The sequence below is a fragment of the Lynx canadensis genome, chromosome A2, assembly GCF_007474595.2.
Source record: "Lynx canadensis isolate LIC74 chromosome A2, mLynCan4.pri.v2, whole genome shotgun sequence".
NCBI classification, from domain to species: domain Eukaryota; kingdom Metazoa; phylum Chordata; class Mammalia; order Carnivora; family Felidae; genus Lynx; species Lynx canadensis.
Window position 1 is genome coordinate 56,573,665 of NC_044304.2, and position 12,630 is coordinate 56,586,294.

The 12,630-nt window shown below is 60.3% G+C and overlaps 1 protein-coding gene across 5 annotated transcripts in view; it reads left to right on the plus strand.

Moving 5' to 3' along the window:
* Positions 1-3,245: 3,245 nt before the first annotated feature.
* Positions 3,246-12,630, plus strand: part of IQSEC1 (IQ motif and Sec7 domain ArfGEF 1) — a 124,467-nt gene continuing 115,082 nt past the window's right edge. Inside the window, exon 1 of one of the 5 annotated variants that reach the window (XM_030307503.1) lies at positions 3,246-3,685. In XM_030307503.1, the coding sequence (XP_030163363.1) occupies positions 3,618-3,685 (68 nt within the window). In that variant the 5' untranslated portion in view covers positions 3,246-3,617. Of the gene's footprint in view, positions 3,686-9,651; positions 9,747-12,630 lie in introns of those variants that run through there. The other 4 variants (XM_030307501.1, XM_030307505.1, XM_030307506.1 and 1 more) reach the window with 4 other exon arrangements.

A 12,630-nucleotide genomic window follows, 5' to 3' on the forward strand; every position in this document is an offset into this window, starting at 1 on the left:
CCTGCTGTGGCCCCCTGGGTCCCACCGGGGAGGGAAGGGCAACGTCGCCAGGCGCCTAACACAAGCCCAGCAGTGCCAGGGGCTTTTGAAATGACCATTGATAGGAAGATGCCCCTGAGAGGCTGAGTCTCACACCCAGGGCCACACAGTCCTATTTTTCCTCCCCACAGCCTGGAGGGTAGGGATGCTTATTCCCACTTGGCAGAGGAACACTGAGACTCAGAGCGATGAGATGACTGGTGTTAGGGACGAGGGAGTCAGAGGCGAATAAGGAGCCCGCCCCCGTTCTCGGGGACAGGCCACCCTCAGTGATGAGAACAGACGGAGTGTGTGGTAAGAGCATGTTCAGGAAAGCTCAAAGCACTTGGAGCCTCGCGTTCCTCACCTGTAAAATGGGGATAATGACAGCCACCCCTCAGGGCTGTTGAGAGGACATGTTAAGAGCGACCATCATGACCATCACGAAGGGAGTCAGCACACCCCCAGGCCACCCCCGCTGCCACCCCACTGTTTGACAACGACTGCACCATCAGCACCCTGCGAAGTCAGGGACCAGGTTGACTGCCAAGGTGTGGAGACTGCCCGTGCCTTCTGAAAGCAGATCCTCGAGGGTCACCCGCAAGGGAGTGTGGGAGATGGCTCTGGGCTTGGCCCCTGCTGGGTGGCCGCGCCCTCAGCGCTTCCCTGAAGCTGTCCTAACCCTCCATCGGCTCCCCCCTCCCTCCCCATCAAGCCGAGGCAGCAGTCTTCTGAGAAGCAGGCGATGCCCTGGCAGCTGGGGAAAGCCGCACCCATCCTTTCCTGGTGCCTTAGTTTCCCCATCTGTAAAGTGGGGGCAAGAAGCCCGAGGGCGCTGCTGTTGGAGAGGTGGACACAGGTGGATGCAGCCAAGGGGAAGAACACAGAAGTGAGGCCTGGGCCCTCCAGGCGCTTTGGTGGCAGCGGTGTGTTCCAGGACACGGGGACTTTGAAGCGGCCCCCCACAAGGGCCTCGGCCTCCTGTCTGAAAATGACACCTCTCTCTGAGATCACCTCCAGGGCCCAAAGTGCCACTTTGCCCCCCTCCGGGTGGAGAGGTACCTGCCATGACAGGTGTCCTGCACAGAGCAGGCATGGGAGGTGCACGTGACAAATACTCCTCCCCTCTGAGTGATGAGTGGCTCTGATGCTAAGCCCAGGCCTGGCAGGGGGGCGGTGGAGGGGGGGGGGTGGGAGGTCTGCCCCAGACAGAGCCTGAGCCATAGGGCCCAAGAGACATGGGAACCCAGAGCCTGGGGGGCATGGGGCAGAAAGTGAGAAGGGTCAGGTTTGCCAGGCATGTGACAGGCCATGGGTGGAATCCTGGGGGACCAGGTGAGAGGCAACGGGCTGGTAGGGAGGCTGAGATGAGGGTTCCGGAAGATGCCTCCGGAAGAGAAGGGGGTCTCTGCCATTGCCTATCATACCTCTTCACCCTGTGGGGATAAGGGGCCAGCCGGGGCCATAAGGGGAGTGAGTGAGGGGACAGACGGAAGGGAGAAGAGAGGACAGACGGGCGGATGATTGGAAAGGAAGAGGTTGAGGGCTGGGGGGACGCGCATGGATGTCTGAGTGGGTGAGTGAGTCCGTGGATGGTGTGAATATAGTGGTGGCCGGTGGAGATATGTAAACAGGCTGCCTCCACCCACAATAGATGTTGACAAAACTTTCACCAGCAGCACAGACCAGACAAACTCTTGAATGGAGGTGTTATGCTGTGTGGCTCACAGAAGTGAGGCTCTGCCCCAGGGAGAATTTCCTTAGGTCAGCAGAGGCTCATGATGCAATGGCAGCCTTGAGAGGTAATGAGCTTCCCATCACTCGGGGTGTTCAAACCGAGGCTGGGCAGCCAGTTCCCCAGGGTGCCGTGGAGGAGCTCCTAAGGCAGGCACTGGGCTGCTGTGGTAGCTTCTGGCGACGAGGAAAGAGAATTGGGGTTCCTGAGCTCCCCCAGGGAGGCCACAACCTTTGTAGAAGCCCGTCTTGCTTTCGGATGGAAAGTTCTTTCCGGGCTTGGGGGACAGACAAGCGTGCAGCTGCTGGTCTTCGCTGTGGGAATCAGGCTGGAATCCGAGACATCCCGCCCAGGCCAGGGCAAGGGGCCCGGGGACAGAGCAAGGCTTCGACCTGGAGACCCAGGCTCAGGCCCACCTCTGAGCCTCAGTTTCCTTCTAGGTGGAATGGGGACGCTGGTGGCCACTGGACGTGATGACACTGGCTGCTATGCCTGATGCCCAGGGCCTTGCAGGGTGCCGAGATCTGGACCCACCTGACCCTGGGGGACTTCCTGGGGGCTGTGGGTGGATAGAAGTAGGTTCTGTGAATGCAGACCTTGAACTGTGAGTCATTGTCCCTGGGGGCTCTGCCTGGGAAACCCCAGCTGCCTGCCCTGGGCTGGGCCTAGGAACAGCTGGTAGGGGGTGGAGAGCAGGGGCGGGGGCTCCAGCTGGGACCCCGGTCTGGAAATGCCCCAGACCCAGCTCGGGCCCAGGCCCCACGGCCGCTCAGAGGGGCCGAAGCCCTCCAGCCCACCCCCACCCAGAAGAGCTGGCGTGCGCTCGCTGCTCCCAGAGCCAGACCGCCAGGGCACAGATCCCACACTCACCGCTTCTTAGGGCTGTGACCTGGGGTTAGTGACTTCCCCCATCTGTGCCTCAGTTGCCTCACATGGGAAATGGAGCTGATGATAAAATCATAAGGCCGTTGGGAGAACTGGACGTGTTGGTTCTGGACCCATGGAGAGCTGACACCACTGCCCAGGGCTCCCTGAGCCCGAGGTGGTCAGGGAGGAATGAAGGCCACAGGGGCCAGCCACACACAGCATCATCCGTCACACGGCGAGGAAGTGGTCTGGCCAAGCCTGGGAACTTTGTCTTTCCCAGCAGACGGAGACCCTCATGGACCAGCTACTCTCCCAGGAAGCAGCCTGACTTCGTCCTTCCTTTGTCTCCCGTGCACCCCGAGCTCCCCGCCAGGAGCCAAGCAGGCAGAACAGCCCCTTTCCCCTTCCTGGCTGGCTCCTGGCCCCTGCTTGGGGTGGGCCAGGCTGCGGGGCGGGTGTTGGGTTTAAGCCTCTGGGGAGATGGGGGAGGATGTGGGCCCGCCCTCGCCTCCCCGCCCACCTCCCTCCCTCTCGGGCTCAGCCTCTGCCGTCCCAGGCCAGCTTCTGGACACAGGACCAGCACTCTCCCTCACCGGGCAGACGCCCCTCACCCGTCCCGCCCCGAGTGACTCACTGCTCCCCTGGCCCACAGCCACCGCTGTCTCCTGGCAGGAGGCAGGCGCAAGGTTGTGCAGAAGCCACGGGGTCTGGTGCGAGAGGGCTGCTCAGCCAGGAGGGTCTGGAGCAGCCGGACAGGCCAGCTCGCAGAGGCTGGCCTGGGGACAGCAAGGCCGGTGGCTGCGACTTACAGTGGCCAGTGGGAGCCGGCGCCTCCCCCCTCTCCTGGCTTTTAGGCCTTGTCTTTCTTCTTCCCACCATGAAGAAGGAAGTGACCTGAGAGCCAGCAAAGACAGCCAGCCCCTGGCCGGGAGGAGACCAGGGTTGGAGGGCTGTGGCTGTGGGTCCGTCAGCCGCCGGCTCTCCCAACTAGCCAGGCATGAAGGGCGGTGGCAGTGCCGTGTGGAGCCTTATGTGGAAATACTGCATCTCCGTGAGGACCCTCAGGTACCAGGGGACGTGTGTCTGGACGCAGCTGTGCCTGGCCATCGCCTGGCGGGAGGGGAGGCCTGGGCACCGGGCCGGCCGGTTTGCATTGGCTCTGCAAGGTCCAGGACAGCTCCAGCCTGGGGGGAGCAGGGATGGAGGGCAGGAAAGGTCATGCCTGGTGCCCTCCGGAGAAACTCAGAGTCTCTAGCGGGGAGGGAGGGAGGACAGTGGAACACTAGTTAGGGAGTGTGCGGGCATCTGGCCGGGACCCGGAGTGCCCACTGGAGGATGCCAGGGGCAGGTAGTGTGTCTGGCAGGTAGTGTGTCTGTCCCAAGTGAGCACGGAAACGGGCGTGTGTTACGTAACACGCCGGCACTGAGCACAGCCGGTGACCTTGGCCCCGTCCCCTAGCCTCTCAGAGCCTGCTCCCCATCAGTGAAATGGGGGCTCACGCTCGTCCCTTCAGACGACGATTTCGTGTGACTGTCAATGGCAGTCGCCGAGTGGCGGAGATTTCGGCCCCGACTCCGGCACCGCGTTGCCCAAGTTCATACCTGGCTTTGGCGTTAGCACCGGCGTGAAGGGGCCTCATCTCTGTGGCCACGGCTTCCCACCTGCAGGTCCTTACAGGATTAGCATGAGGATTAAATGAGATGGTGTGCAAAGAACAGGGCCAGGCGCACCGCCAGCGAGGGGTAAACATTAGGTGTGATTACCGCTGCTGTCGTTTGTTACCTCCCCCCCCTCAGCCAGATGGATGGGGAGGAGTGCCTGGAACAGAGCCCCTGTGCTTGTCAGCGGAGATGGGGTGGGGGAGGGGCCGCAAGGTTCTTTGCCCCCCCGGGAGGGTGCACGTCTCTGGGTTGACTCCCGCCTCTGCACCTGCCGGAGGGGTCCAGACCAGGGAGCGGGAAGCTGGATCCCGTGTGATCTCAGGCAAGGCTGGGGCTCATCTGTAAAGGGGGATTAGGTGGGGCCAGGATTTTTATGGGCGGGGCTTAGAGGCAGCTGCTTGGAAGGGCTGGGAAGAAGACATCTATTTAGATACTAGCTAAGGGCATATTTGTTACTTCAAGGGGAGGTTTTACAAAGGGGAAGGGATCGGAAGATGCTCCCTCTTTCTTCCCATCCTCATCACCTGGTATATAAACTATATTAACTCTCCTTTCCTTCCTTCCTTCTTTCCTCTCCAAAATATTTGGGATCACTTATAGGAAATACCTACAATAAATAAAATAAAATATCCGGAACAGGGTAAGCACAATATAGAATAGAATGCCGTGACCTACGGGAAAAAAATAGAACGGAACAGAGATAAACAGGGTCCTGAGGTCATTCTGTTGAGCTAAACATTACTGAGCTTCCTGGCAGCCAAAGAGAAAGGGGAAACCTAGCCCCTTAGCCCACACTCACTGTGATAGGACATCATCATTACAATGGCCATAGTTGCCTTTGCTGCTGAGTGAGAGTGTCTGGGACCTTGGGCCTTTGGCCTGAACAGGTGAGGGAAGGTGAGAGACATTGCAGAGATAGGCCTGGGGCCTGGTTTTAGGAGAACGGGGCAGACAGAGAGGGCGGAGGCATTCTCTTGGATGGGGATGTGGCTGACTATGGGAGTAGAGAGAGGAGAGCTCACCCCAGGGGTGAGTCAGCGGCCACCTGTCCCTCCTTAGACCCTGGGATAGGCCTCCTTGGGTGGGGACCTTGGAGGTCAGGCCAGGCAGGGGGTGAGTCCCCGGGCTCTGGCAAGAGCACTGTGTGCCTTTCCCTACAACCTCAGCTGGATTTCCCTGTGTCTCATTCTCTCCTGTGGTTTCCGGGGACTGGCAGTATGGAAACCTCGAGGGCTGTTTACAGGATGCAGGGGGCCCAGCACTGGGAGGCCCAGCCGTGCTCTGCCAGGGGCTCTCCCACACTCAGGAGGAGTTGTGCAGCCTCACAGAGCCCGGTAGACCAGCCTCTCCGTGCCTCAGTTGCCACATGTACAGCACAGGGGTAAAGGCACAGGGGCTAACTACCAGTCAGGGCTGCGGGGTAGAGCCTCGCGTGGCTCGTGGTAAGTCCTCCAAGAGTGTTTTTTGGCCTGGTGGCCCGACAGCATCGCAGGGCTGGAAGGCAGCTCTGGGTGGGTGTAGACATCGTAATTGGCACCGGGTTGGCCCCCAAACCCGCACTTAGCACCTGTAAGTACAGGGCACCTCCATGGTTAGTTGGGGAGGACGACCCTTAGGGGGCTCCGGAAGACTTGCTCTGCTCTCCGGACCCCCCCACCCCATTTTGTTAGGAGGCCCCCGAGAGGGTGGAGGCTGCTCCCCGAGTCAGACAAACAGACAGACGGACAGAGCAGGCCCTCGGCGGGATCCCAGCCCCCTCAGCTGCCAGGGAAGACCTGAGTCAGCAGGTCTGCGGCCTGAGGCGGGGCTGGCGGCAGCCACAGTGACAAATTGGAGGGTTGCGATCGGACAGCACATAGTTTTCCACTTGCGTCTTCAGATTCCCCTCCGCCTGGGTCTGTCGCCCCTGGCCCGGACCCGCTCACATCTGGAAAAGCAAGAGGTGCGTGCGGGGAGCGGGCTGCTGGCCGGCCAGCCCTGGCTCCTTGCCCAGGGGTTCAGCGACTGCAGCCCAGAAGCTGGGGACGGGGTCTCTGGGACTTCAGCCCCAGGCCTCCGAGAGAGGACACCACACCTAGGAGCCGGGCACGCCGGGGCCCAGAGAGCAACGGTAGGTTGTATGAGGTACATTTTGGGGCGACTTGCTAGACCCCCTCTGGGCCCGTTTCCTTGGGCAGCGGGTAATGAGAGGAGAACGGTGCCAGCTAGGTGCTCCTTGGGAAACTCACAGATGGGTTCTGTTGGCCCAGCGCCCGGCGGAGCGTCTCCCTGTGATGCCCGCTCCCTTCTTCCCTCTCAGCCTCAGTGTTGAAGAGGCGGAGTGATGGAGTAGGGAGGACACGGGCTTGGCAGTCAGGCCTGCCTGGGTTCGAAACCCGGCACAGTCGCTTTCTGTTGTGTAAGTGACTTTTAGGGCTGTTCTGGGATGAAAGGAGTCGGGCCTGTAGGCCTGCCGGGGAAGGGTCGGTGCGCGTGGTGGCCCTGTCTCTGAGCACCCGCCTCCAGGGCCCTGTCTGTCGGAAGCCTTAGTCTGTGGTATTGGTAATCCTCAGCCTCCGGGGCCAGGCTGGAAAATCACTTTTGCATCTGGTGTTATTTTGGGAACGAGAGATCGTTTTGTGCCTTGAGGGCCCATGGGACATTTGAGCTGCCTGGTGGGCAGAGGCAGCCTGCTTGGGGTGCCGGTGGGGGGTGGGGCGGGCAGGGGGCTCTGCTGAGCAAGCCCTGCCCCCACCCCTCCCCCACTGTGGTGTGTCTGAGGAGGAGGGCCTGGGAGCAGCTGGCAGCGGGTCTCTGGAAGCTTCCAGGGCGCTTCCCTGACAATTAGCCATCTGATGCCCCTCCACGGGAGGCCCTGTGTGCACACACCTCCTGGGACACCGAGCTCACCGCCTCCCAGCCTGGACCATGCCTGGGCAGCTCTGATACAAGGAAATACTTTCCCACTTGGAGCTGACACCCCTCTTCCAATGATGCACCCCCCCACACCCACCCACACACACCCACACACACCGGGAGGGCGCGGCCCTACTCTCAGGGCCCCCAACCCATCCGCTTTGCCGTCCCGGGAGAGCCTGCAGTGGCCAGGATTCCCTGAGGCTGCGGATGGGGTCTCCAGTCCCCTCCCCACCTCCTTCCCCTTCTGGACAGGCCCAGACGATCCCTGTCCCTCCCTGAGCAGAGTCCGGGGCTGAGTATGGGACAGGGCAGGAGCTCCTGGGCAGGACTGCCACCTCCTCCTTCTGGCAGCTGCTTTACCCTTTCATACATGGGACTTACTGCCTCAGCCCTGTCCTCCCCCCGCCCCCGCCCCTCCCCACCTCCCCCTTCCAGTCTTTGTATGGGGTTGAACACCTACTCTGTCCCTGGCACTGTGTCGGATGCTCATGTACAGCCTTCCGTCCAGCCAGCTAAGGTCTACCCGTGAAGGCCACTATCCCACTGGACAGAGGAGGAACCTGGGGCTCCAGAGCCTCAAGTTACTGATCCCCATGCTGGGTCACTTGGTGAGGGCCGCACATGTCCTCTGAGCCGGGCAGGGAGATTGGGCATCTCGCTGGAAAAAGGCTTCATTCGGCCAGCGAGTAAATATTTGCTGGGCCCCTGCTCTGCATCAGGCCCGTGCCAGAGCCCTGGGAATATGGCAAGGAGTAAGGCGGCGACCCAGGCCTCTTGGAGCCAAACATTCGGGGTGGGAGTTGAGGGGGGTGGACAGAAACAGTAAACAGAGCAAAAGGATGAAGGTGCCTTCGGCCAGGGATTAAAGGAAAAGGATAAAACCGGGAAGGCTTATCGAGTGAGGGGAGCAGAGAGGGCACGTGACCTGGGTGGTGCGGAAAGGCCTGTCCCAGCTGCGCACTGGCTGATGAGCAGACAAATGAAATGGGCTCTGTCCACACGACGGAGTGCCATGCAGTCGCGAAGAGAAATTAAGTGGTGCCCTGTGTCACAGCACAGAGCAGCCCTTGGAAACGTTATGCTAAGAGAGAAGCCGGAGCCACAAAAGACCACTGAGTGTGTGGACGTCCACAGTAGACAAGCCCACAGGGACAGGAAGTAGAGCGGTGATTGCCAGGGGCGGGGGGTGGGGCGCAGGCTGGCTGGGTGGGTAGGGGACAAGGACTGCTTAATGCAGACAGGGGTTCTCTTGGGGGATGATGAAAACGATCTAATCTTAGGTTGCGGTGATGTGTCAGGCTCCGAATATCCTGAAACCATTGTATACTTTAAGTGGGTGGATTTTATAGAATATGAATTGTATCTCAATGAAAAGAAAGAAGTTGAAAAGACCTGTCTGCGGGGGTGGCATGGAGTCGAGAGGGGCAGGAAGGAGGAAGCTTCTGAAGACCTGGGGAAGAGCATTCCAGGCAGAGGGAACAGCAGGTGCAAAGGCCCTGAGACGGGAGCATGCCCGGTGTATTTGAAGAACACGGAGGAGGCCCAGGAGGGAAGGGATGTGCAGTCCCCAAGTCTGTCAGTGCCAGATCCCTTTGAGGACTTGAGAGTTCACTGGGGTGGGGGAGAGACAGGGCAGGGTTTAAAGCAGGACGACATGGTGTTCTTTCTGTTTTCCAACCATCACTGGAGCTGCTGTAAGGAAATGAGACCGTGGAGAGGGCGGGGTGGGGGCTTGGGGGACGGGACACCAATGAGGAGGCAGCGGCTGCTGTCTAGAAGAGAGACGATGATTGATACTCAAAGGAGACAGACTGGCAGACAATGGCAGTGGGAATTCAGATGGGAACAGATTACTCCCTGATGGGGGTGAGGAGGCTTCCTGGAGGAGGGGCCTGGACCGGGCCTCCAAGGGTGGGGGTGGGTGGGCCAGGCAGAGGGCCAGTGGTGATAGGGCTCTCCAGGGGGCACCACAGTGTGGGAGTGGGGCGCTGAGTACCAGGAGGACATAAGGAGATGAGGTTGAACATCCCGCCCCTGCCACCCCAGTCCCAGGTGGCCGGAGCTGCTTTCAGAATAAGTAGGGCAGCGTCTCTCCAGGGCCACCTGTCACACACCTTTGTCCTGCTCGCTCAGGCCGGTCCTCAGTGAGAATGTTAGCGCCCCCGTGACCAGAGACCCAGGCGGGACAGGCACTCCCAACAAAGCAGCCTCGCCAGAAACTCAAGTGGCCCTGAAACACGATCGGCCACACGAGACTGGCCAGGGAGGGAGCTGTATTATTTATTGGCCAGAGCTTCTGGGGCCTCCCTGCTGAAGGCGTGTGGACTGGCCAGACCTTGAGGAGACCACTGGGCAGTGTCTGGGGCCCAGTCAGAGGTGGGCGGGGGCCCCAGGGTGCCCAGCACCCTCTCCCCAGGGCGTGGTTTCCTTCATGCCGGCTGAGCAGGGAGGAAGTCAGACGTCAGGCTCTGCAGTGGGGAGGGCCCAGAGCTCGTCCCCAGGGGCCGTGGAGGCAGGCAGGGTGCCGGGGCTCCAGGAAGACCTCCACCCTCTCCCCTGTGACACTGTGAGTACCAACCATCTAGCTTGGGGGAGGGAGAGGGACTCAGCCACCTGAGAAACCTGGGGGGGGGGGGGGCTGCTGATAGCCAGGGCAGAGGGTCCCTGGGGCTCTCATCAGGGTTTGTGATGTTTCTTAGAACCGTTTTCTGTGACCTCTTCTCACTGCCTGAATGGCACAAAGGCCCACCCTGGGCCCAGGGAGCCCCAGGTGTTTCCCCAGAGCTGCCTCGAAGGGCAGCTTCAGCTGCAAGAGGGAGGTTCTCTCATTCCCCTGGGCATTAGACCAACCCCAGGTCCTGGGGAGGGCAGAAGGTCTAGGGTCCCTCAGCCCACCCAGGCTGGTTGGTCCTAGGCCTAGGCGCTCATAACCACCCTGAGGAGGAGCCACACCCATTTTACAGCTGAGCATACTGAGGCCCACAGAGGTTGCATGGTTGCTGAGGGCTCCTGGAGGGTAGTTGGTGCAGTTTCCTTCCCCCACTGCTACCCCCTCACCCCACAAGGCATACACTTTGAGCAAAAGGAGGCACGGGGCAGAGGGAGGAGAAGCTTCTTTCCAAAATGACCCAGAGAGAAATCTTGAGGATCTGTAGATTCCCCGGGGCCAGGAGGAACCTTGGGGACAGCCCCCACGTGGATGGGCAGCTCTGGACACACTGAATGAGAAAGATTCAGTGAGCCTCTTTGGTGCTGTCCCTCGGGAAATCCCCTGTGGCAAGATGGGGAGCCCTGGGGCCACCTGCCCCGCAGGGAGATTCCCCACTGAGCTCTGCTTCCCCATCTAACCTCGCTACAACCCTGGAAAGGAGAATGACTATCACGTTTGGGTGATGTGGAAACTTAGGCACAGAGATGTTAGGACATCTGTGCAATGTCCCGCAGCAGGTGTAAGGTGAGGAGCCGGGGCTTGAACCCAGAGTGACTCTATGCCCTTCAGTGCATCATACAGTCTCTCTCTGGGGTACAGGGGCAGGGGTGAATGATCCCATGACTGTCCCATCACTGGGCCTCGGTTTTTCCACCTGTAGTGGGGTTGGACTCCAGTGCTAAGCAGGGAGCTGTCTGCCCCTGCTGGCCTCCAAGAGCTGGGGCTGGGCTCAAGGTAGGCTTGGCTGCAGAAGTGAGAACCCCCAGGGCGGCTCTCTGATCCCAGGTCGACAAAGCCTTCCTCTGATGCATCGGCAGAGCTCTCTATGACCCCAGTGAGCCAGAGGGCCGTGGGGGGACCCCGGGTGGTCAGGCAGCTCAGGGCCCAGGGCTCCGGCCTCCAGTTCAGCGGTCTCCAGCAGCTACCTGCCCCTGTTGGCTTCCGGGGTGCAAACTGGGGAGCCCAGCCAGGCAGGTGCCAGCACCTCTCCTGGGGAAAGGCCTCTTCCAGTCCTGAGGGAAGGGCAGATAGAATGTCACCAGGGGCCAGGACTGCCGGGCTCTGTGGCAGCCACCTCTTCTGGGCCACTGAGGATCTCAGACAAGCAACTTTCTTTCCCTGTGAATGGCCACAGCAAGTCAGGAGCCTTGAGGGGGGCGTCTGGGGGGCTCAGTGGGTTAAGTGTCCGACTCTTGATTTCGGCTCAGGTCACAATGTCACGGCTTCGTGGGCCCAAGCCCCACATCAGGCTCTGTGCTGACAGCGCAGAGCCTGCTTAGGATTCTCTCTCTCTCTCTCTCTCTCTCTCTCTCTCTCTCTCTCTCTCTCCCTCTCTCTCCCCCTCCCCTGCTTGAGCTCTCTCCCTCTGTCTCTCTCCCAAAATAAATAAATAAACTTAAAAAATAGAGAGCAGGCGGTGGGTGGAGAAGGCAGCAGGCACCTGGGGCTCTAAGCAGAGACATGGTGAGCAGGGCCGAGCTTTGCTGTGTGCCTAGGGGGAGTCCGGGCTTTGAGGAGAGACGTGGGGCTTCCAGAGATGCTCCTTCCACTGACACTTCTGGAAGTCCCCAGACCAAGTCCCACTTATGACATGACCCTCTTCAGCTCAGCTTTGCTTAAGGTCTTTCACACCTAACGGTCACATCGGACTTCTGACCCTCCAAGTCAGCTGCTGCCGTGTAAGGTGTTAGAGTCCCTGGTTTGGGTCCCAGCTCTGCAGGCCTGCCTGTGTGAGTCTGGGCAAGTCACAGGCCTCGCCTGAGCCTCCAGCTGTTGGAGCGTGAAAGATTGTTTCATGGCACCAAGTAAACTCAGGTTGGTGGGCCCTCTCCTCCTGGCCCCTCGCCCCCGTCGTACCTTGAAGAGCCTGTATCCTTGGAGGCACAATGGTTTTCCTTAGGCCTTTTCCTTGGGGACTGGACCCGTGTGGGACACAGGGTCCAAGAAGCCAACTGGGGCCCTCCCATCCCCCCGGGGCCTGCCAGTCTCCTCCTGTCTGAAGCCCACTCCCCTGGGCTCAGACTGAGCAGACACTGAGCAGGGCCCCCACCCCCATCATCAGACAGCCAAAACAGTCTGGCCTTCAGAACCCCTGCCCCGATGTGGAATTATTGCCCAAATGGGAGGACTGACCAGGTGTGGGCAGGGTATGGGTACAGCTCCACGCGGCCCCCCGAGCTGGGGCCTGCTGAGCACAGCATCTGTAGGCAGACGGTTGAGAGCAGGTCCCTTATGGGCCAGTGTGAGGCACCCCTGGGCCTTCTCCCTGAGTCTGTGAGGGAGGGGTTGTGAGCCCCACTTGAGGGATGAGCAAACCAGTGCCCAGAAAGCTATATGAGTGTGACTTCTGGGGGAAAGGAAAGAGGAGTCCGGCCAGGCAGAGTGGGGTGTCCAAGCTGTACCCAGCTTACAGAGAGCATCCAGGCACTTGTCAGGCTGCTGAAGTAGGTTGAGAGCCTTGACCTTGGTGTGAGTCTCAACCCTGCTACTCTCTTAGCCACTTGACCTGGGGTGTGTCAGG